Source organism: Mus musculus, chromosome 9 (genome assembly GCF_000001635.26).
Source record: "Mus musculus strain C57BL/6J chromosome 9, GRCm38.p6 C57BL/6J".
Classification (NCBI taxonomy): Eukaryota; Metazoa; Chordata; class Mammalia; order Rodentia; family Muridae; genus Mus; species Mus musculus.
In genome coordinates this window covers 90090984-90115438 of record NC_000075.6, presented here as the reverse complement: position 1 = coordinate 90115438, position 24455 = coordinate 90090984, and the positions used below count along the sequence as shown (strand labels likewise).

The 24455-nt window shown below is 40.8% G+C and overlaps 1 protein-coding gene across 3 annotated transcripts; it reads left to right on the top strand.

Moving 5' to 3' along the window:
- The first annotated feature begins 618 nt into the window (after positions 1-618).
- Morf4l1 (mortality factor 4 like 1) lies at positions 619-23770 on the top strand. Of its 3 annotated transcripts, none has more exons than NM_001357780.1 (13): positions 619-903; positions 5267-5313; positions 8137-8204; positions 11671-11784; positions 13053-13139; positions 14916-14996; positions 17550-17575; positions 17979-18067; positions 18835-18936; positions 20230-20318; positions 20912-21084; positions 21621-21705; positions 23037-23770. In NM_001357780.1, exons 1-13 carry the CDS (start codon positions 864-866, stop codon positions 23119-23121), a joined length of 1086 nt encoding a protein of 361 aa, NP_001344709.1. In that variant the 5' UTR covers positions 619-863; the 3' UTR covers positions 23122-23770. The 3 variants fall into 3 exon arrangements, with proteins under 3 accessions (NP_001344709.1, NP_001034236.1, NP_077751.1); NM_001039147.2 differs by having other exon boundaries at positions 11668-11784; NM_024431.3 differs by lacking the exon at positions 11671-11784.
- Positions 23771-24455: the final 685 nt, after the last annotated feature.

The following is a 24455-nucleotide window of genomic DNA, read 5'->3' as shown; positions in this document are numbered from 1 at the left end:
TACTACCCCAAAGAAATAAGATGGCAAAAGATGGTACAAAGGGGTTAAGTATGGAACCTTGACTTTGACAGCAATCCAGGTTTGCCCCCTTTAGTGAGACTAAGTACTTCAAGAGTCAGAAGCTGCAATCTACAAATAGTCATGGGAACCGGACCCCCACCCCCTCCCAACCCCCAACTCCCTCAAACAGGGCATGGCTTTCTAGACACCGAAGCTTCTGGAGAGGATCACCTTCTCACTCGCATCTAGCTTCATTTCTGGCTTCCAGCGCTCTCCTAGGCCAAGTCCTGGTGATGCCGTGGAACTCAGGCTGCAGAGACAGTCCTGTCCTCAGGCCACTTCAACACCCCACCACATTTACCTGGCTTCATTTCCTATCTAAGCATCTGCCCCCCTTGAGTTTTTCCCATCCTTTCGTCACTAGCTAGTGATTTACTTATTCCTTCCTCTTTGTCACCTACAGAAAATAAAAATCTGGGTTTTAACAAGCCTCTGGGGTCTGGATACTTAGAGGGCTGGGGTTGGGGACAGGGGCGGTGGTGGATCGCGGGCGTGGGGGGGGGGCAATTGTCTCCCACTCCCCTCCCCCACCCTGCTGGCGTCATCCGAGGTCGAACTACCAATCCCGGCATGCCTCTGGGCGGCACGGGCGCAGGCTTGTGTGCGTAGCGGTTAGCCGTTGGCTGAGGCGGCGGCTGCGCGGGTCGCGGTGCTGTGAGGTCAGGCGGCGCTGGCAAATCGCGCCCAGGATGTAGAGCTGGCTGTGGCCGACGGCGCGTCTGACGCTGAGTTGGGTGGGGTAGAGAGTAGGGGGCGGTAGTCGGGGGTGGTGGGAGAAGGAGGAGGCGGCGAATCACTTATAAATGGCGCCCAAGCAGGACCCTAAGCCGAAATTCCAGGAGGGTGAGTGTGCCGCTTTGGGGAGAGGCATCTAACGGTGCACGGGAGAGAGGCTGACTCAGGGCGCTGGAGGTTTGGGGGTCGGGGTCGGCGGGGCTTGCGGCCGGGGGAAACCGTGCAGGCCTTGCTTTGTAAGGGGGAAAGGCGCACTGCGGAGGGTAATCTCAGTGCGTCATCCGCGACAGTGCTCGGTGGCGCGAAAGCGAGCCCCCGGCCACGGCCAGGGCCGAGGGCATCTCCGTGCGTGTGGCAGAGCCTCGGCGCTTGTTTGTTTGTTTTTCCGAGAGCGGAGAAAGTCTATTGAAGGGAGGTGCCCGGCGGGCGGGTGAGCGATGGCGACGGCGACGGTTGGGAGGTGATGTGGCGTGGGGGAGGGGAGCAGCGGCAGCGCATCCTCCCCGCTTAGCTCTCGGCCGCGGGCCGCGCGGGCGACTGTGGGCCGAAGGTTCGAGGCTGTTGGACAAACGAGCGGCTCTGTCTCGGCGTTGTGTGGAGTTCTGCTGTTGGGAGGACAGGGGATGGGGGGTGGGCTGTGCGCCCCGCGGCGGGAGAACTGCGTTGTAAGATGGCCGCGGCAAGATGGCCGCGCCATCATGGCTGCCGGCGTCTCGCAGCTTACACGCAGCTTCGGGCCAGATGCAGCGCCCCCTGGCACGGCGATCACGCGCAGACCAGTTCCTCCTCTTGCCTCTGAGTGATGGGTGGGGACAGAAAAAAAAATAAAACTGGAGCCGCCCGAGCGAGTTCCTAGGCTTGCTGTTGCCTGAGGGCATCGTTTTGCTGTTTTTGGAGCTGTGCGCCAGGGCCCTTTAAGTACTCTGTGCTCTGCCGAGCGGTTCTCGTGGAAACAGTTTTTAGTTCCTCCTTAGGGCGTTTCCATCTTGAGATGCATGGCCTCTTTGTCATTTTTAAATACAGTAGTTGCTTGACTGGTTGTAGTAGTATTCGATTTTAATGGCGATTTGAAAGCTAACGCTTATTAGTTGGCTTTGACTGAGAACGTTGCTGATGAACGGTTACTGCTAATGGAAAGCAGTTACTCGGTTCTCACAACTCATCTGTCGAGGTGATTTACTGATATACTAAAGGAAATAAAACTATAAGCATAAAAAGGAACACTTTAAACTTGTTACTGCCAGATACGGCCGTCTGTGTTTATCATCATACATGCTGGGTCCAGGCGCTTGCGTAACTCCTGTTCTAGGATGTTTAACCAGTAAAGTGCCAGACTTTTAAAAGTCTCAAGTTCCAAATCGAAACGTTTTAATTAATCGATGTACAAGGACAGGCGGATCTCTGAGTTTGAGGCCATTCTGGTCTACTTAGAGCTTTTCAGGACATCCAGAACTATACAGAGAAACTCTTGTGTGTGTATGGGGAACGGGGTGTTGCTCTATACCCAGTGGAGGTTCAGGGAGTGTGGAGACCTGCGCAGGTGGATGGATCTCTGTTAGCTCATTGTCCAGTCAGCCCATGGGTGAGCTACAGCTAAAGTAATCGACCATCTCAAAAACTAGTGTGAAGAGTTAGCTACTATGGAAGACACTGAGCTGGCTGGTCCTCACTTGTAGATAGTGTAAGATGGTGTACACTGTAGTTTTGCCAACTCTGCGAAACAGTTGGTTTCCTTTGTAATTTGATGTTTTATGTAGCAGAGCATGCCAAGAGGCCCATAGATTTCTGATTGTCAGAGCACAAAAGCTTAAATCCTTGGTTGATGTTAGAAACTAGAAATCAAGAATGGTTGATAATAACCCAGAGAACATCTAGAAAGGAAACAGTGTTGATGGGATTATTTTGAAATCTTGGTAGAATTTTGATAGTGAAAGGTGGTAACTTTCCATTTTGTTGATGTTTGTGTTGCATTATTTTATGTGTGTGAGTATCCTCAGAAGCCAGAAGGCGGCATTGGATTTCCAGGAACTGGGCCTGCTGGGAATAGAAATGCTTCTCAGTTCCTTGTGTGTGTGTGTGTGTGGTGGTGGTGGTGGTGGTGGTGGTGGTGGTGTGTTCTTAAAAAATTCATCAGCCCAGGGCAAGATTTTTGTCATTTGAGAGTAGAGTGGATCTGAGGATGGAGAACTGCCTTCTTAATTTGTCCTTTCCACTTGTTAGACTGATGTACATCAGTTAGTTAGTTGTGTGTGTGTGTAAATTTTCATTATTCAAAGAGCCTTACTTAGTGTAGTTTTTAGCTGAAGCAGCCAATTTTAAAAAGGTATTTCAGATTAGTTTAAAAGATAACCTGGAGTGAAATCAGTAATCACAGATCTGAGCTTAGTGCTTCTGTTTAATAGTAGCATGTTCTACCCATTTATTTGGGTCTTAGCTTTGGACTGTTGGAAAAGAAAGTCTGGTCAATTATCCATCTTTATTCAATGTGGGCTTAGGTTTAGTGATGCTTTCAACAGTTGAGTGGTACAGAATTTTATAGAGCCATGATGTTAAAGTTACTGGACCTTATTCTAGAATTCTAACAGTAAAGGTCTCTGGTGAAGCTTATGAAAAAAATAGCTTAAAAATCACTCGAGTCTAAGGATGAGTTTGAAGAATGCTCCCATGGCATGCACAGATCATTAGATACAGAGTCGTTAGATATGGTGGTAGGAATCCAGAAGGTGGTCAGGATCAGCATCTCCCTTCTACTTTCACATGTTTGTTCTGTGTTCCACCGGTGGCGAACAACATGTATCACTACTTTTACACACTTGTTCCTGCTGTTTGGATCCTGCTTTGTGAACACTCACAAGGAGTTCTTTACTGCTTACTGGGAAGTAAGAGCACAGAAAAGGATCCAAACATTTGATTGCCTATGCATCCCTTAGTAATGTGAAATGCCTAGCACACAACAGAGCCAGCAAACAGATGCTTTAAGGGCACATTTTAAGAGTGAGGAAAGGGTCTCACCATGTATAGTCTTGGGTATAGAACAGACCGGCCTTGAACTGGAGATCTACCAGCCTCTCCTCCTGAGCGCTGGGATTAAAGTTGTATGCCACCATGGCAGGCCCATAATATATATTTTTATATTTTATAATGTAATTTTTTTTTGTTTGTTTTTTTGTTTTTTGAGACAGGGTTTTTCTCTGTGTAGCCCTGGCTGTCCTGGAACTCACTCTGTAGACCAGGCTGGCCTTGAACTCAGAAATCCACCTGCCTCTGCCTCCCGAGTGCTGGGATTAAAGGTGTGTGCCACCATGCCCGGCCTATGATGTAATTTTTAATGTGGTAGTTTTTCCAGCATTAGACTAGATTAAATTTTATAGTCACATACTTGTTTGGATACTTAAGTGAAATGTGTAGAAAGCAAGTAGGCTGAAAATAATGTAAAATAAACTTGCTATCATCATATGGGATCAGAGTCCAGAACACCTTCCCAATTTGTTTGGTGAGCACAGATGGCTACAAGTCTCAACTGTAGCCAGATTTTCTCTGGATTTGCAAGTGCTGATGATATTGGGTGTGAGTTCCCAGAACTAGGATTGTTTCTCTCTGCGGCTCATTGAAACAGCCTAGCTTTCAGAATACTGAGGAATAAGCATAGGATAACATAACAAATAAACTAAAAACAATTAACCATTCCATCTCCCATGTGTGCAATCAAATTTTAATGTGTAGAGAATATTCATTAAAAGGAAGTGGACAAGTGATTAAACTTAAGACACTTGAAAAAGAACATGTTAAAAGTTTTATTTCGGGGACTGCAGAGATGGCTCAGTGGTTAAGAGCACTAACTGCTGCTCTTCCAGAGGTCCTGAGTTCACTTCCCAGCAACCACATGGTGGCTCACAACCATCCATCATGAGATCTGACTTCTTCTCCTGGAGTGTCTGAAGACAGCGACAGTGTACTTACACATAATAAATAAATAAATAAATAAATAAATAAATAAATAAATAAATATTTTTAAGAAAAGTTTTATTTCCAGATAATTAGAACAAGTGAACTAGCCAAATAGTATGCCATAAGTAACTGCAATAGCATCTATTACGTGATTAAATAGAAATTTAAATTGGTTGTTGCTAGCCATGTGGTGGGGGCGCACACCTTTAATCCCAGCACTTGGGAGGCAGAGGCAGGCGGATTTCTGAGTTCGAGGCCAGCCTGGTCCACAAAGTGAGTTCCAGGATGGCCAGGACTACACAGAGAAACCCTGTCTCGAAAAACAAATAAATAAATAATTGGTTGTTGCTGATTTTGGATGCTAAGGATATGGTAAAATTTGTTTTGAAGTGTTCATGTATAGTCTTACTGTTTTCCCTACTTTTGCTGGGATTATTATCAAGTGTAGTGACTCTTGGAGTCACATCTTTCTGTACAGTAAAGGACTCACAATTAACCTGGCCGTTTCCCACTCTTTTCCCAGGCGAGCGAGTGCTGTGCTTTCATGGGCCTCTTCTCTATGAAGCAAAGGTATGGAACCTGCATTCTTTTGAGAAGGTGGTCAAAAATGTGGGCTAGATCAGACTTCCTAATATTGAATTACAGTATTTTCTTACTTGGATGTAAAAGGTATTTCATTTTTTCATAGGTTCATAAATCTTTCCATCTCTTTGGTACTGCTTGCTTGGTGGTGGATAGAGAGAATCCAGACTATTCTACTCTTCTGACTTTTCTAAATTAGTAGAAGCCTTTTGGTTAGAAATGGCATTAAAGTGATAGGTGAAGGTTTGCTGGTTATAACAAATAGCATTTTATAGTTAATAACTTCAGCAGAAAATAATACTGTCTGTTTGAGCACTTGTACGGATAGGTGTGTGCCATCTCACAAGTGGAGGTTAGAGGACAACCTCAAGTGTCAGTTTCCTCTTCCTGTCTTTGAAACCATCTCTTCGTTGTCCTTATACATGCCTATCTGACCTTCAGATTTGCTGCAGTTTTTATCAGCTTCCATCTCAGTGTAGGAGCGGCAGGATTATAATGAGTTTGGGGGAGTCTTATGAGTTCTGCACTGTAATCCGCTGAGCCATTTCCTCGGTGTGTGTGAGCACGTGAGTTTTACACTTGCTTGAGCTAGCCTCAGCAGTCCTCCTTAACCTCACCTCACGGATGGTTGCCATAGACATTTAACTTCCTATTTGTTAATTTGAATGGTAAACAAGGCACTTTTTTCTGTTTCATTAAGTGCTCCTCTCATATAAAATCTTTAAATTTAGCCAGAGATGCCTGGTGGTAGTAGCTCACACCTTCAATCGCAACACTTGGGAGGCAGAGGCAGAAAGATCTGAATCTCCCAGCCTGGTCTACAGGGTGCGTTCCTGGACAGCCACAGCTATACAGAGAAACCCTGACTGAAAAACAAAACAAAACAAAAAAATCCCAGAGATAAACAACAACAACAACAAACCATTTTTATTTTAATTAAAAATGTTTATAGTGCTTAGGCCTAAACCCAGGGCTTTGCATGTTTGGAAGAGAGCTACCACTGCAGTTACATCCACATGCCCTGTACAACAAACATATTTTACAGTCTAAAATTATTTCTACTATTTTATTTCTGATGACTTTCAGTAGAATTTAGGTTGTGGGTATCATGCTAGTACCTAAAACTGTAAACACTCCAGCCATTTTGTCTATCACTTAGCTATCTCCAAGTCCGAAAATTAACAGCTTCCCTAGTCCTTTGTTTTTTGAGACAAGGTCTTGCTATAGAGCTCAGATTGTTCCTCAGTTGATAGGTAGTTCAGATTATAAATCATGTTCTGACTACCTAAGGTTTGGGATTACATTCATTTCTTTTTATTTTTTAAAATGTTTTTGTGACAAGTGCTCACTGTGTAGCTGTCCTAGAACACACACACTTTATAAAGACCAGGATGCCTTGAACTCACTGGATGACTGCCTCTACCTCCTCAGGGCTGGGATTAATTTTAATGGTGTGTCTGGCCAGGCATTTATGAATTGAACATGAAGGCTGCTTGAATACTTGCCTACCATGATTCAGGCACTGAGTTCAGTCCACAATACTATCACCACTGCCCATGAACAAAACAAAACAGAAAAACACCCCACACATGCAATCTGAATGCTGACACAGGCCTATGGCCAGGGAAGTTGAGACAGAAAGGTTACTTGGGGTACAAAGTTAAGGGTAGCCTGGACAGCTTAGAGAGACCAAAAAAATCTCACAAACTAGTAAACAAGGTAGGGGACAAAGCTCAGTGGCAAAGCAGTTTCCATGAATGGAGCAGTGGCTCAGCCCCCAGTACAGAAAACAAAAGCCAAGCCTCTGGTTCCCTCTACCCCCCATTCCCTCTGTGTGTCTGTGTGTATCTGTGTGTATCGCTTAGAAACAATTCCCAGCAAATTTCTAGCAAATATAATTATGTGAAATAATAAAAATGATCACTCCTTGTGTTTTGAATGTTTATAAGTGAGTCCTTTTGATGATCTTGTTTGGTTTCCCTTGTTCGTTGTATAAACTTTCAGCAGTCATCTGAAGTGGCTGTTTTTCTCTGGCGGCAAAATATTCTGGTGAACATTTTTTTATTGGTGATTGGAGTACATATAAACTATTGTTTGATTTGCCTATAGTGAACACCCTTAAATCCAGGTAGCTAATCATCACTTGTCACAGCGACTTTCCTTTAATAATTTGTTTTGTTTACAAACTACATTTAAGAGTGCATTGTTTACTCACTACATTTAAGAGTACTTTAAAAGCTAATTTAAAAAAAGCAGCATAGAAAGCCGGTCGTGGTGGCACACACCTTTAGTCCAGCACTCGGGAGGCAGAGGCAGGCAGATTTCTGAGTTCAAGGCCAGCCTGGTCTACAGAGTGAGTTCCAGGACAGCCCTGTCTTGAAAAACAAAACAAAACAAACCAACAAAAAAAAAGGCAGCATAGTGTCATTCATGAGAATGAGATTTTTTTTTAAATATAGTTCTTAACTGGAGTTTGCAAAACAAAAATAGCTTTCATTTCTTGACCTTGGATAATAGATTTAGCCTGTTAATTTATAGTAACCTCTTGTTGATGCTGTGTATTTATTTCTAAATTACAGTTTTGTGACTTTATACAGAAAGGTGTACTCAGCACTAGGATTATAAAATCAAACTGGCTAACAGCTTTCAGTTCTCAGAGGCGCTCTGAAAGTTTTACACTATCAAGTAGTTCAACCAAGATTTCATTCTTCGTAGTAAAAAGAACACAGCTGTCATTAGGATGCAAATTTGCTTTTGTCTAAGAAGTGGTAAGATTACGTGTATACCAAAGACTTACTCTTTTTATTTCAGTGTGTAAAGGTTGCCATAAAGGACAAACAAGTGAAATACTTCATCCATTACAGTGGCTGGAATAAAAAGTGAGTATTAGATTTTTAAAAGTATTTTGTCTACTAATGTAACGTACATGTTGAAGCAAGGATGAGTCATTTTTTAGTATGATGAAACTATCAGGGAGAACTTAGCTATTTTGTATATACTTGAATCTTGACCAACTGTCTTGGTTCAGTTATGAGTAGGTGCATGTTTTAGGATGGCATGTGTTTTTTTTTTTTTTTTTGCCTGAGCACAAACTAAATGACTTAAAAATTGTTAGAGGAAAGGTGTGTGTGTGTGGGGGGGGGGGAGTTTTAGAAGTGACAGTTTATAAACCCATTTTATGAAGTTTTGAAACATGCTATTGAAAACAGAAAGTAGATTCATGTGGCTTAGCATAAAATTCTTATTTATAGAATTTAACTTTCTAGTGGCCATTGGAGCTCTTTGTCAGTAGTGTTCTCTTTGGGACCCAAAGGTAACAGCATCTAATAAATTATCCAAGCCTTTTTGTTGTCTGGAATTGCCTGGCTTATTATTTTTACTAGGGAAATTTTAAAATCATCTTTATTATTGATCTTCTGTATTTCAGAGATGGCATTTCAAGGAACTAGCCATTCAGGACTTACTCTCTGCTAACTTGTAATGCTTAGTGCTTTCTCTTGACACTCAGAGTCTGGCCCTTCTTTCCATGAGAGCAGACGCCAACTGTTAGGGTGGTTGCTACTCCTGATGGAGAGGGGGCTTTTGTTGTTGTTTTGTTTTGTTTTTCCTATTAACTTTACTGGCCCTATAACTTTGTTCTAAATTGTATTTAGAGTTCTTATCTGAGTAGCCAGCCAGTCAATTCAGTTTGTTAAAATAGACAAATGCTTTTTAGGTGAGATATACCAAACTTTTAACTTATTTCATTAGTATAATTGTAGAAAGGCCACAATTCAGAGTACACAAAAGGATATTCTGATAACTTGTGAACAAAGTATTTCTGATAGTGGTTAGTGGGTAATGTCAGTATTTCAGAATGATGCCAGTCTTACATGTATTAAGAAATTGGGTCAGGCAGTGGTGGCGCTCGCCTTTAATCCCAGCACTCAGGAGGCAGAGGCAGGCGGATTTCAGCCTGGTCTACAGAGTGAGTTGCAGGACAGCCAGGGATACCCAGAGAAACCCTGTCTCGAAAAAAACAAAACAAAAGAAAGAAAGAAAGAAAAGAAAAGAAAGAAATTGGGAGCTGGATGTGCTGGCACGTGCCTTTAATCCAGCACTCAGGAGGTAGAAGCAGGCTGGTATCTTGAGTTTCAGACCAACCAGAACTATATAGTGAGAGAGACCCTGTCTTAAAAAAATAAAAGCTATACATTTTGATTTTTTTAAGTTGATTATAAGATCTAGGAAACTGACATTTATGTTATGGCTTCTAGAGTATCTTCATATTAAAAAATGAATTAAACTGAATTTCCATCTTTAATAGTTTATGAGGCTTATATTTGTTATTTTGCTAATATCCAGATAAAATAATGTGACATAGACTCTTTCCTCTAGGAAGTAGAATGTCTTTATGCACATTAGGGATGTGAAAGTTAAAAGTCCATATAAAGTGTGAGAGGGAAACAGCACATTCATGGGCTGGGCTGACTTCCCCTTTCCTTGCACACTTCAGTTTAAAGTTTTACTTTAATAACTGAATACGGCTTTCATGCTTCACTCTTGTGTATTAAGTATTTTGTATATAATTATACATGAATATAATGTATCTGTACTTTAGGTAGCTGTTTTTGTTGTTGATTGCCATAAATTATGAAAACTAAAGCCACCAGTTTTCTAGTTTTTTTTTTTTTTTTTCTTTCCTCCTGGTTTTTTGAGACAGGGTTTCTCTGTATAGCCCTGGCTGTCTGGAACTCACTCTGTAGAAACCAGGCTGGCCTCAAATTCAGGAATCCTCCTGCCTCTGCCTCCCAGGTGCTGGGAATAAAGTCATGGGCCACCACTGCCCGGCCAGTTTTCTAGTTGTACTTTTTCAAAAAGTTTTTCCTTTGTTGGATTGTGGTTCATGACAGAAATAAGTGGTATATATAGTGTTATTTATTTAGATCTTGTTCTCTTGGGGAAATGAGGGGGAATGGCCATAGTAGACACTCTGACTGTTGTTCTTAGGAGTGATGTTGCAGTGCACTGAGGGAAACCAAGATATCACCAGTGTCTTTCATAGTTGACTTGCTAAGCGTGCCATTTTAACCTTTGGGAAGTCTTAGAGATGGTTCTTCATTTTCCTTTAAGACTGATTGTTGCTTTGTAGCTACTGGAACTTGCAGTCTCTTTCTGTCTACAGAAGGCTGAGATTGCAGGCTTGTGCCACCACATCTAGCTCGAGAGAAAGTTGTAAAACCACTTCAGAGGCATGCCTGTGAATGAAGTAGAGTGTGTGTGTGTGTGTGTGTGTGTGTGTGTGTGTGTTTGTGTGTGAGTGATTTGCCTGTGGGTTTGACTTTTGGGATGAGTCACAAGTACTTTGGGATAAACTGAGAGTTACACGCTTGATCTATATTTAAATTTGAGTGGCCCTTAATTATTTAGTAGAGAGTCTCAGAATGAAGATGTGTTTGTTTGTTTGTTTGTTTTTCAGTTTCATAAGGATTTTTAGATCTTTGCTTATAAACTCTTGGAGTGCCTTGGTAATTGGATATTGGTCCAAGTGCTTGTTTAGATGTGGTGTACGTTGAGGGGGACAGAATTTCTAAGGTTTTAGGGGTTTTTGTTGTTGTTTTTTTCGAGACAGCGTTTCTCTGTGTAGCTCTGGCTGTCCTGGAACTTACCCTGTAGACTAGGCTGGCTTCAAACTCAGATCTGCCTGCCTCTGCCTCCCCAGTGCTGGGATTAAAGGTGTGTGCCACCACTGCCTGGCGGTTTTAAGGTTTAAAAGCAGCTAAAAGTTGCATCTTTTGATTTGGGGAGGGCAGGGATGTAGTCATTTTTTTACAAAGGCCTTCCTGGATGGGGATGACGTTGGGTGGTGATTGTCCAGCGTGTGTGGAGCCCTGGGCGCCATCTCCAGTACTCACCCACCATATCCCCAAGAAAAGGAAAGAAAAACGATGATTTGTAGAACACTTTTATTCACTTAGAGAAACAGTGTCTTAATATGTAGCCCTTGGCTGATCTAGAGCTTGGTGTATAGACCAGGCTGTCCTGGAATTCATATCTACCTGTTTATACTTCTAGGGTGCTGGGATTTAAAGTATACACCACTATGCCTTGTTGTAGGACACCTTTTAAATACCCTGGTACAGCAAAATCCCCAGTTGTAAACTGGAATTTTTTTTAACATTAGTTTAAATTCACTTAAAAAATCAAAGATACTAAGATTTCTAAAATTTCAAAAAAAAATCATACTAGAATTTGTTGACACCGACATTAAAGTATTCCATTGGTAAATGAGTGGTGATAAAGCTTACACTAAATGCTGCACATAGTTACTGAGACTACTTTGTACTATGCTGTCTGTATCAGAAGTGCTGTGAGGCCCAGGCGCTCTGAAAAATCTTTGAAGACACGTGAGGATATTGTAGCCCTTTTTCCTGTTCCTGAAGGAGCTCCCTCAGTACACCACCCCCTCCTGACCTCTAGGTAAATGCATGTTTTAAAGTTTTCTTTAGGAAATCATGTTGAGGAATGTTTTTTATTTATTAATTTTCCTTTTGGCTATAGAGGTCAGAGGTGGGAATCATTAAGTAAAAAGAGTACTTCAAGTATACCCTTGATGGTGTCACGAATGGAGCTCCATCAGCAGGAGAAAAGACTCATTTTGCTCAAAAGTTAGTTTGCTTCAAAACGTCAGCATTCCACCAGAAAGTTTTGTTTTTCCATATAAGTTAGCAAAAAGCTTGTTTTGTGAGAAGCCAGATAGACTATTAGCTTTTAGAAAGCCTGTAGTCATCCTTGCAGGTTGGAATGCTCCCTTTGAATAGACGAAAGTGAACGGTGGGGTATCTTGGAAAACTGTCCTAAGCCCTCCCATCCTTTTTTAAAGATGTATTTATTTTATATATATGAGTACACTGTAGCTGTCTTCAGACATACCAGAAGAGGGCATTGGATCCTATTACAGATGGTTGTGAGCCACCATGTGATTGCTGGGAGTCAAACTTAGGAACTCTGGAAGAGCAGTCAGTGCTCTTAACCGCTGAGCCTATCTCTCCAGCCCCTATTCTGAGCCTTTTATGAACAGACTTAGTGGAGTCATCTAGGTGGTGAGTATTGTGGAGTTCATTATGTGTTCCTGATGCACCTTTAGCATGTGTGAACTGCGTAACAAGACAGTGCTGTAATTCTGAAAGGGTAATGAATGACCAAGAGACTCTTAGTGACTTTTAGACCTATGTAAAAGTGATATGAATGATCTACATACATAGTTTATTTTGGAATGCTACTTCTAACTAGGATACACGTTGATTAGATTTTTCTTTTAAGAATGGATTTGCAATGACAACTTGTCATTATTTTAGAAAAAGCATGGTTTCTGGATTCCTGTAATTACAGAATTTTTGAATACTCAGGAGGAGGATTAACATGAATTTAAGGCCAAGTTGGGATTCATTTAAAAAGGTCTCAAAAAACTAGAGTTGACAAGGTGGCTCAGTGGGTAAAAAGTACTTGCCACCAAGGGCTAAGACCCAAGTTGGATTCCTATGACCTACATGGTGAAAGAATCAACTCCCAAAAGTTGTTCTCTGGCTTCCACACACATACAAATAAATGTCAAAAGAACAAAATTAAAACATGTTATTTCAGGGAATTCCAAAGTTTTAACTCTTAAATCTTTAAACATTAATTGGAAGAAACCCTAAACTGTATTAAAAATGTACTTCAGTGCTATTTTAACTTGTCTTTTTCAGTTGGGATGAATGGGTGCCAGAAAGCAGAGTACTCAAATACGTGGACACCAATTTGCAGAAACAGCGAGAACTTCAAAAGGCCAATCAGTAAGTTTGATTTGAAAAATGAATTTAGAGATTTTTGGACATGGAATGAACAAAATGGGGTCATATTGGTACCTCCCTCTCTACTTTTGGTAAAATGGTTCTTGGTACTTGTTAATTCCAGTGTTAAAGCTTGCTTTCAAGTAATTACATATTATCTGGGTAAAAAAAATTCTGTTATTTCTGAGTCTGTCTCTAGCAGAGAACACAGTGGTGGAGCTGGGAGTAGTGGCACATGCCTTTAATCCCAGCACTCGGGAGGCAGAGGCAGGCGGATTTCTGGGTTCAAGGCCAGAGTGAGTTCCAGGACAGCCAGGGCTACACAGAGAAACCCTGTCTCAAACCCCCCACGCACCCCCCCCCCCAAAAAAAAAACAAGGAAAAAAAAAGAACACAGTGTTGGAAATTCTAGATGCAAACTCAGTATCTTTTTAACCTCTTCTTGGGTGCTGTAGAGGGCACAGTTAACTGATGGAGAAGCAAAAAGGAAGAAATATTTCCACCAATTAATATCTCTGAAAATACGTTGAGGAAAAGGGACTCAGAAAAATTATTTAAAGGGTAGTTATTACACTTGATTTTTACAATATTTAAAAGATTAAAATTACAACATGGAATCAAGAGAAAGTATTAGAACTGCTCCTGAATTCCCAACCAGGCATAGCACTGGAATTATCCGTTTCTGAGACCATATATTAGTTAATTTGTGCTACATTGACTTTAGTAATAAACTTCTTTTTTTCACTCATTTATTCCTTTGTATGTGGGCATGGGTTTACCATGATGAGATTGTGGAGTTTGGATGGAGACAGTCTTTTTTTTCTTTAATTTTTTCTTTTTTTGTTTTTTCTGTGTAGCCCTGGCTGTTCTGGAACTCAGAAATCCGCCTGCCTCTGCCTCCCAAGTGCTGGGGATTAAAGGCGTGTACCACCACTGCCCAGCCAGTTTTTCTTTCTTAAATGTGGGTTCCAGTTATTGACATCAGGTCAATGGGCTTGGTACCATTTGTAGCACTTTGACCTTTGTTTGGGCCAGCTCTCTGACTCCATATTAGTTTTTTTTGAATCTTTTGATTTCTGTCAGTCTTACATATTTATTTTATATGTATGAGTAATTTGGCTTTTATTTATATATAGGTACTTTGTGTGTGTGCTTGGTGCCTGAGGAAGCCAGAAGAGGGAATAAGATCCCCTCAAGTTACAGATGGTTGTGGGACACTGTGTGGGTGCTGGGAATGAAACTCAGGCCTTCTACAAGAACAAGGAGTGCTCTAAGCCATCTTCCTTGTCATTTTATTTTGTGTGCGTGCATGCGTGTGTGCATGTATTCACCAGTAGATGGCATCAGATCCCATGGGACTGCAGTTGTGATCAGCCATGTGGGTCCTGGGAATTGAATTCAGGATCTCTGGATGAGCAACCCTAGTCCTTAGCTGGAGGGCAGCTCTTTTAAGGCATTTTAACTCTTAATTTTGTAAATAGAGTTAATCTGTACAGCATAAACAATTTGGAACATTCTGAAAGTCCACTTACACTAACAAATAGACAAGGTGTCACTGTTCCAGTCTTGCTGGCTGGGAACCTACTAAGTCGATCAGGCTGCCTTGACCTCATAGGCATCCACCTGCCTCTGCCTCTGAAGCGCTGGGATTAAAAGCGTGTGCCACCATACCTGGCTGGGAAGCTCAGTTTAATACAAATTCTAGATGGAATCAAGCAGGCATAATTTGGTTTTTCTTTCATAAGTACTTCTGATGACTTTCTGATGTTGTTTTTGAAGGGAACAATATGCAGAGGGCAAGATGAGAGGGGCTGCTCCGGGGAAGAAGACATCCGGCCTGCAACAGAAAAATGTCGAAGTGTAAGATTCTCTTCACTCATTTAAACAATATTGCATGCTGTTTTATGGGTATAATTTAAATTTACTATTTATCATAATAAATACATATTTTGTCTCTAATGGACACTTTTAAAAGTGTCAGTGAAAGTCTTGATTCTCAGATGCCAGGTTATTTCAGTAAAATGGACATTGCCTACTTGATTTTCCTCAGCTTCTTCCCTTGCGTTAAAATCCATGCAGCATTAAAATGCATTTAGTGTGCAGTCAGTGGCAATAAATCCTTTTATAGTTCTTAATTTTGAAGTAGAATCTGTATACTCATACAGTTTTTTCTTACCAAGGAAGTAATGACTTGTCAGGTAGTTTTGAGATAATTATTTTGGTAAAGATTACTTTCTCAGTAGTGCTAAAAATACATGTGTAACGTGAGAGTGAAAGAAAAGTATAACTTGTTAATAACTCTGGAGTGGAAGGCTTCTTGGTACCTACAATATGAAAGTTGTGTGTACACACTGTGTCTAAAGGTTCTGTACCTGGAAGTGCCTGTAGAACGATTGCCAAGTACATGATCGTAAATATGAGTAATGCAAAAACATAGGCCACAACTGTTATTGAAGGGTAAGTTTTGTGTTCATGGCTATAGGGCCATTCAGTAGAACAAGGGTGGCCTACCAGTGAGCAAATCGCTAAAGAAAAATGGCTTGCTCTTCCCCAGCGGCTATAAACTGCCAGTGGCTCCTCACCTAAGGGCTCCTCTTGAATCCATGCTGGAATGCTGATTTGCACAGGTAACTGCAGTGCAACAGCCATGTCATGTCCAGAAGTCAGCAGTTCATAGCACTCTTACCCTATCCTGCTTTTACATTTGTTCCACATCCTCTTAGGCTTTGTTCTCCGAGCTACTAAGTCTACAGCCCGGGTCCTGTGGAAAAGCAGCCAATATTCTTAATGACCAAATCATCTCTCCAGTCCCTTAGAATATGTGGTGGGGTGTTTTTTTTTGTTTTGTTTTGTTTTTCAAGACAGGGTTTCTCTGTGAAGCCCTTGCTGTCTTGGAACTCACTCTGTAGACTATGCTGGCCTCGAACTTAGAAATCCACCTGCCTCTGCCTCCGCCTCCTGAGTGCTGGGATTAAAAGTGTGTGCCATCACCGCCCGGCTGGTGTGTCATGGTTTTTTATTTAAGGTTTATTTATTTTATGATGGTTGTGAGCCTTCATGTGGTTGTTGGGAATTGACTTTTTAGGACCTCTGCTTGCTCCAGTCGATCCCCTTTGCTCAGTCCCTGCTCTGGCCCAGGATTTATTTATTATTATAAATAAGCACCCTGTAGCTGTGATGTACCACAAGAGGGCGTCAGATCTCATTAAGGTGGTTGTGAGCCACCATGTGGTTGCTGGGGTTTGAACTCAAGACCTTCAGAAGAGCAGTCAGTGCTCTTAACAGCTGAGCCATCTATCTCTCCAGCCCAGAATTTTTTTTTTTTTTTTGGTTTTTCAAGACGGTTTCTCTGTGTAGCCCTGGCTGTCCTGGAACTCACTTTGTAGACCAGGCTGGCCTCGAACTCAGAAATCCGTCTGCCTCTGCCTCCCAAATGCTGGGATTAAAGGCATGTGCCACCACTGCCCGGCCCAGAATATTTTTTACGTTTATATTTTGACTATAGTCATAAGTTTTAGAACTATAATACAGAACACTGGCAATTTATTGTATGACTCCTACTGTACACTTGAACTAGCTTGCATATGTGTTTAATGGGTAGCATGTAAATAGAATAAGCAAGACTGTTGTTCAGGAATCCTCACTAGAGGAGGCAGTCGGATGAGTGGTTTTAGATGAGTTGAGCACTGATGCTCATTTTATGGTATAAAGCTCGTGGATAAAGGATTAAGTATAAGAACTGGTTCCTTTTGGTTCCCATGAATCATTAGCGTGCATATGCAAGTGAAGTAGTTCTTAATTTAAAGACTAGGTTAGTACTCGAGATCTGCCTGCCTCTGCTTTCCCAGTGTTGGGATTAAAGGTGTGCACCAAAACACCCAGCCTTTTGTTGTTAAAAAATTATTTTTTTTCAACTTTTAAATTGATGTGTTTTGTGGCTGTGTGTTCACAAATGTGCAGACTCCCACAGAGACAGGTGGTTCTGAGTTCAAGGCTAGCCTGATCTATATCTATCTAGATATCTATCTATCTAAAGATTTATTATGTGTAAGTACACAGTTGCTGTCTTCAGACACATTAGAAGAGGGCATCGCATCCCATTCTAGATGGTTGTGAGCCACTCTGTGGTTGCTGGGAATTGAACTCAGGACCTCTGGAAGAGTAGTCAGTGCCTTTAACCGCTGAGCCATCTCTCCAGCCCCTGACCTATATTCTGGAGTTTCAGGATACAAGAGTTACATAGTGAGACTTTGTCTCAAATAATAAGAATAAATCTAAACTCAAGATTCGTGTTTTGGGAAGCAGACAGATATAGTCACTGATAATTTTGGTGGACCATTTTTCTCTGAATTTACCACGCAAAAGAGTTGGAGCAGTTCTGTGGGAGTAATTTTTGTTTTCCTCTCTTCCCAGGAAAACAAAAAAGAACAAGCAGAAAAGTAAGTATAAACTTTCTTAAAACTGACCTATTTGTAATATTTAGATTGTGAGTTCACTACATTAAGCTGACAGCATGTGGTTTATTGACCTCAAGTAGAGATCTCACAGTAGTAGCCTTTGGAGATAAGGACAGAGTGGTTTTAATCTTTTTACCTACTATAAGATGTAGTTGTTTTCACCCACCTGCCTTTGACTTAATGATTCTTTTAGGAAGAAAGCATTTTCAATATGTTATCAAATGTTTCCTAAGTAAAGGGTTAAGTAAGTTTGTTTTTTGGAAATGTGATTCTGTAAGTTGAATTTATGAAATATCTGTAATAGGGAAATGAGAGCTTAAATACTCTTTACATTAAGAATTTGTTAGTTAACCAGTACCACCCCTGCCATGCATACACTTTGTAGCACCTGGAAATGGAGATGGTGGCAGTACCAGTGAGACACCTCAGCCTCCTAGGAAGAAGAGAGCCCGGGTAGATCCTACCGTTGAAAATGTGAGTTTTGTTTGCCTCTGGCAGGCTGGCCTAAGTGATCCTTCTCCTTTACTCCCCACTCCTTCCCTTCCTGTATTTGTGTTTGAGACAGGATCTTGCTATGTGTGCTAGTCTAGAGCGTAAAGATATCCGTGTTAGCTGTGCCTAGTGATGCATGTGGACCCAGGAGGCAGAGACAGGCAAATCTTGTGAGATTAAGGCCAGCTTTGTCTACATAGTGAGTTCCAAGACAGCCAAAGCTACATTGTAAGACCATATCTCAGGGAGCGGAGAAGGGGAGGAAAAGGAGAAAGTCATGTTTGGGATAACCATTTGGATATCAAGAGTAAATGTTCCTGGGCAGTGGTGGTGCACACATTTAATTCCCAGCATTTGGGAGGCAGCTGTAGGCGGATTTCTGAGTTCCAGGACATCCAAGGAGGGCTACAAAGAGAAAGCCCGGTCTCGCCCCTCCACACCCCCCACTCACAAAAAACAAAAAAAAAGTAGATGTGAAGAATCTGTTTAGCTTTATCAGTTCAGAACATTCTGTTTCCGGAAGAGGAAAAAAATGCACTAAGGGCCACTATAACTCAAGACCATCCTTTTCCCGGCTGTGTGATGTCATGGTTTTTTTTTTTTTTTTTTTTTTTTTTTTTGGCTTTTTCCCTCCTACGGCAATTCCTTCTTTTGAGTGGCTCCTTCAAGGAATTAGTGCATGCCTGGTGTCTTAAAGATCAAAAGAGAAGGAAGAAAAGTTTGTAATAACCTTTACTTTTCCTGTTTAGGAAGAAACCTTCATGAACAGAGTTGAAGTTAAAGTGAAGATCCCTGAAGAGCTGAAACCCTGGCTTGTGGATGACTGGGACTTGATCACCAGACAGAAGCAGGTAGCTTGAGAACAACACAGCTGTGGTGGCTTTTAAAGATTTATTATTATATCTAAGTACATTGTTGCTGTCTTCAGATGTACCAGAAGAGGGCGTCAGATCTCATTATGGTTGGTTGTGAGCCACCATGTGGTTGCTGGGATTTGAACTCAGGACCTTCAGAAGAGCAGTCAGTGCTCTTAACCACTGAGCCATCTCTCCAGCCCAAAACTTGTTTTTTTTTATTAATTTATTTTTGTTTTTCGAGATAGGGTTTCTCTGTGTAGCCCTGGCTGTCTCCTGGAACTCACTTTGTAGACCAGGCTGGCCTCGAACTTGGAAATCCACCTGCCTCTGCCTCCGGAGTGCTGGGATTAAAGGCGTGCACCACCACGCCCGGCCCAAAACTTGGGTTTTAATGCTCTTAATTATTGAGCTATCTCTTTGATCCCTTAAAATTTTGTTAAGAAAGTTAGAGGTTGCTGGAGCAGAAATCTCCAAAAAAAAAAAAAAAAAAACCTAATGACGGATACATACGTTTTCTACCTTAATGTTGGCATTAGAACGTTGTTACATGACATGATAACGGAGTATAGTAGAAAGCATGTGACTGCCTACAAGTGACCCTGAATGTAATTAAGGTCCTAGGGTTAATGAATCATTTGCAGAATGTTGTAATAACACTCCTCAGGGAGAGAGGCAGACAAAAGGGCCTTGCCCTAACATAAAACAGATGCCAACGGCAGAACTGCATGGCAAACCAGTGAGGTTTTGCAGTTTCAGAAGTAAGTATACCACTGAAATGCCCACTTCTAGTAAACCATGACTCAGCAATGAATGAATGTTGTATCCCTGGAGCTCCATCTTGGGTGTTGGGGACCCTGTGGATCATTCAAGCATCAGCTTTCTGGGTCTTGTTCACTGATTGATTACTTAGTTTTAGGAGCCTCTCTCCTCCCCTCTGAAGGGACATGTTCAAAATCTAAAGAAACTGGTTTCAAAACAGTCCAGAAAAACTGGAATGTTACTTAAGAGTTGGGTTCTCTAAGTCCAGATTTAGGAACTTCAGACAAACTATTTAAATTGACAAATGACAGATGCAGTGGGAATGGTGGGGATGAGAAGAATAATTGTTGTTAAAGATTCATGAAATTTGAGGTTTCATAGTCATAATTGGAATTTGGTTGATGTTATTTGGTTGACTTATACAGTTACATCTCCCTGCATAGTATCTGTAATCTTGAACCCACTCATCTACTCATTTTGGAAGGAATGTAATTTTTATAAACATTGGTATTCAATTTTTTTTTCTAGCTTTTTTATCTTCCTGCCAAGAAGAATGTGGATTCCATTTTGGAGGATTATGCAAATTATAAGAAGTCTCGAGGAAATACAGATAATAAGTAAGAATGTACCCTTTTTGAGTATACACAAAGTACTGTTTTAGGTATAACTGAAGGTATCCTGTAGGTGCTTTACAGTCGTTAAAAGTTTTACTATTTTGAGGCTGCTGCTGCTGCTGCTGCTGTTGTGCATGCCTTTAATCCCAGCACTCAAGAGGCTGAGGTAGGATCTCTGAGGCTGGTCTACAGAGTAAGTTTCAGGACAGCCAAGGTTACACAAAGAAACCTTGTCTTGAACCTCATTTCTATCCCATAGCCCAAAATTTCTACTATTTTGAAAGCATAAATGCGCTGAGCGTGGTGGCTCACGCCTTTAATCCCAGCTTGGGAGGCAGAGGCAGGCGGATTTCTGAGTTCGGGGCCAGCCTGGTCTACAAAGTGAGTTCCAGGACAGCCAGGGCTACGCAGAGAAACACTCTCTCGAAAAACCAAAAAAAAAAAAAAAAAAAAAAAAAAAGCTTGAAAGCATAAATGCCGCCTTACTTTTATATAACTTTGAAATTGGTTTTAGTTGTTAAGTCTGAGCCATACTTCTTTACCTTTACTCTCCTCAGAAGGGAAATATTTTGAAAGTAATGTTTTTTCTTTTTCAGAGAGTATGCTGTTAATGAGGTGGTGGCAGGCATAAAGGAGTACTTCAATGTCATGTTGGGCACTCAGCTCCTCTACAAGTTTGAGAGACCACAGTACGCTGAAATCCTCGCCGACCACCCGGATGCGCCCATGTCCCAGGTGTACGGAGCGCCACATTTGCTGAGATTATTTGGTAATAAGACTTTTAAGAAAAGTGATTTTTCTCTTTTTTCCCTGTTTTGAGCCTTTAATAATTGAGTTTTTGGTCCTTACTAAATGACAGAGTTAAAATAACTGACAGATGACTATTTCAGTTTGAATCTTTATTTAATATTTTACTTACATTTTTAAATGCCAAACCCTTCTTTGCAAAAGAAAAAAATTTGAAAAATCATTAAGACTGGGGAGATAGCTCAGTTTATAAAATCCAAGTGTGAGGTAATGGTGCACACTTGTGACCACCTAATATTGGGGAGCCATACAGGGGGACATTCTGTTTTCTCACTTGCTGCCTTGACTTAGTTGGTGAACCCCAGTCTGGTGTGAGACACTTAAGGAAAAACATTCAAAGGTTTTGTTTTGTTTTGTTTTGTTTTTTAGCTTAAAAGACACACACACTCAAAAGCATTTAGTTTCATGGACCCAGTGACAGCTCATTTAGTTTGTACATAGTTAATATGTGTTATATTGCTACTTTGAATATAACTAACTTAGTTTTTTGTTAAATAGTGCGAATTGGAGCGATGTTGGCCTACACGCCTCTAGATGAGAAAAGCCTTGCTTTATTACTGAACTATCTACATGATTTTCTCAAGTAAGTTTAATTGAAATCACAAACAGTGGGATGATACTTAAAATGTGAAAGGATAGATTACAGTGATAATTACTATAATAACGTATTTGTACAGATGTTAATAAGGCAATAAAACTATAAGTGACATATATGGGAATCTTACAGATGAAGAGTAAACATGTAAGTGCTGAAGGAGAATGGAGTGACTAAATCTCAAGCTATTAAGACTGTAAAAACATTGTAGGTTGATTTTGTAGTTTTTTACAGTGTTGAGAGTAGAAAGATTAAACTGGTCGGGGCAGGAAGATAAATTTTAAAAAAGGTCCTAGGAAGCATATAGAAATAGTGGTAATGTTTAATTAAAAGTTGAGCTGATGGCTCAAGCCTGTTAAAGCTGAGGCAGGATATTTGTAAGTTTAAGGCCAGTTGAAGTTATTATACTCTTGCACTGAGGCCTGTCTCAATGATGTAATACAAATATAAGTTAACAGTAGTTAACTTATCACTTTAGTTGAATTTAAAAGATTGAAGAAATGGTGATGAAGCAGTTCTAGCTTGAGTATCATGTTGAAGGGCATTTTTTTTTTTTTTTTTGGTTTTTTGAGACAGGGTTTCTCTGTAGTCTTGGCTGTCCTGGAACTCACTCTGTAGACCAGGCTGGTCTCGAACTCAGAAATCCGCCTGTCTCTGCCTCCCAAGTGCTAGGATTAAAGGCGTGCGCCACCACTGCCTGGCGAAGGGCATTTTTTTATACTAGGGAAGAACTTAAAATCTAACAGCTTTTGAAAATTACAAGATTCTCTAAATACACTAACAAGGATACTATGTAGCACTGTGAATTGAAGAAATCAGCTGTAGTGGTATGCATTATTCTGATTCTTGTTGGGAGAGAAACATTTTAATTTGAAAAAGACTGAGACTTCCAGAATATGGATCATAGATACTGTGAATTACTTCTTGAACTTGGTATTGAAGGAAAGATTGGAGTGTTCGATTATTTATGGCCCCTTTTCTACAGTGGTAAGCATTCCTTCAGAGTCCATTTGCAATATAGAAATGAACTACTGTTTCACATTTTGCATTCCTTTATTGTAGGTTTAGATTTGAAATACGTTAGTAGACAACCTTGTACTTAAATGGACAGTCTTGAAAAAGCTATAGACAGTGAATATTGTTTTAGGGTAGTTGGAGGCACCTGTCTCTGGTTTAATAGAGAATAACTTGAGGGGCATTTTTGTTTGTTATATAATCTTGCTGGATTATATATTAATGGTTTGGTTTTTAGGGGAGGCAGTCATCTATGATCAGCATCTATAAACGTTTTCACAATGAATTAACAATTTTCTTTTTAGGTACCTGGCGAAGAATTCTGCAACCTTGTTCAGTGCCAGTGATTATGAAGTGGCCCCTCCTGAGTACCACCGGAAAGCCGTGTGAGGGCGTGCTCGCCCTCTCTCCCTCGTGCTTGGATCTCTGTAAACAGTTTGGTTCTTAGTCCTTCTCTTGTACAAATGATGTACTTTGAAGACCGTTAGTGTATAACAGAGTTGTTTGTTTCCTCTTTGATTTTAAACAGAGAAAATAAAAGGAGTAACTGCTCCTTTTTTCTTCCTTTTTTCATTTCAAAGTTTCTACCAGTGTATCAGTGACGGACAACAGAGAGACATGCTGTAGAGTGTTTGCCTAGTTGACAAAGCTGCTTTTGAATGCTGGTGGTTCTGTTCCTTTGACACTACGCACTTTTATAATATGTGTTAATGCTCTATGACAAATGCTCTGATTCCTAGTGCCAAAGGTTCACTTCAGTGTATATAACTGAACACTCATCCATCTGTGCTCTTTTTTTTTTTTTTAATGGTGCTTAAAGAGCCCATCCTTTGCAAGTCATCCATGTCATTCCTTAGGCATCTTATCTTTGCTCAACTGTTAAAGAATGGTGGCTTGTTTTCATGGGTTTTGTATTTGTGTCTAATGCACGTTTTAACATGATAGACGCAATGCATCGTGTAGCTGCAGTTTTATGGAAAAGTCAATCTTGTAGGAGTTGTTTTTCAGATCTTCAATAAATTTTTTCTTTAAATTTCAAGAGATTGTGTGGCCGTGTTATCAAGATTTTGATTTTGACACATTGTATATTGTGATTGGAAATTGATTGCTTAGGAAACTGGAACTATCGTTTGCGTTGTTTGCGGAAGGAAAAGCTTACTTGGAAGTGGCGTAAACTACTGGTTGTAGGAATTTGTCATCTTGGGCTTGGGTCCTAGCCAAAAAGCTAAATGCCCGCATGGTAGATAGTGCCCTTCTTGATTCAGAATCTTGATATTTTTGAGCATTGGGGGCAATTTTTTTTTAACCTCTAAATATTGTTGGTAGTGTTGTTTAAGGTGTTTGTGAGAGAAATGAGTAAAAATCAGTATGAAACCTGCATTAGGATATTTGAAAAGGGAAACATTGCTATCTTTACTAGAGATATCAGTGATTTGGACGTAGGCACAGAACATTGGGAACAGTTCAGATGGCAAGATCTAGATGGGTACTGGGCTAGGAGGGATTGAGAGTGAGGTAAGTGATGGAATGGAGTGAGTCTCTTGAGCTATGATAGTAGTTAAGTAGTTAAGGATTTCCTTGTGGGGTGGGAGATAGCTTTCTCGTATTCTCGTAATTACCTATTGAGTCTTAGGCTCAATTCCTAGCACAGAATGGGAGTAACCTACCTGTTTATTTGATAAATACAAGGATGGTGGGTTTTTGTTTTTTGTTTTGTTTTTTTC

Excerpts from the sequence above, each read along its gene's own strand:
- Morf4l1 (NM_001039147.2), top strand. The coding sequence starts at position 864 with ATGGCGCCCAAGCAGGACCCTAAGCCGAAATTCCAGGAGG. Across the intron at positions 904-5,266 it reads TAAGCCGAAATTCCAGGAGG|GCGAGCGAGTGCTGTGCTTT; the intron begins GTGAGTGTGCCG and ends CTCTTTTCCCAG. Across the intron at positions 18,068-18,834 it reads TAGATCCTACCGTTGAAAAT|GAAGAAACCTTCATGAACAG; the intron begins GTGAGTTTTGTT and ends TTTCCTGTTTAG.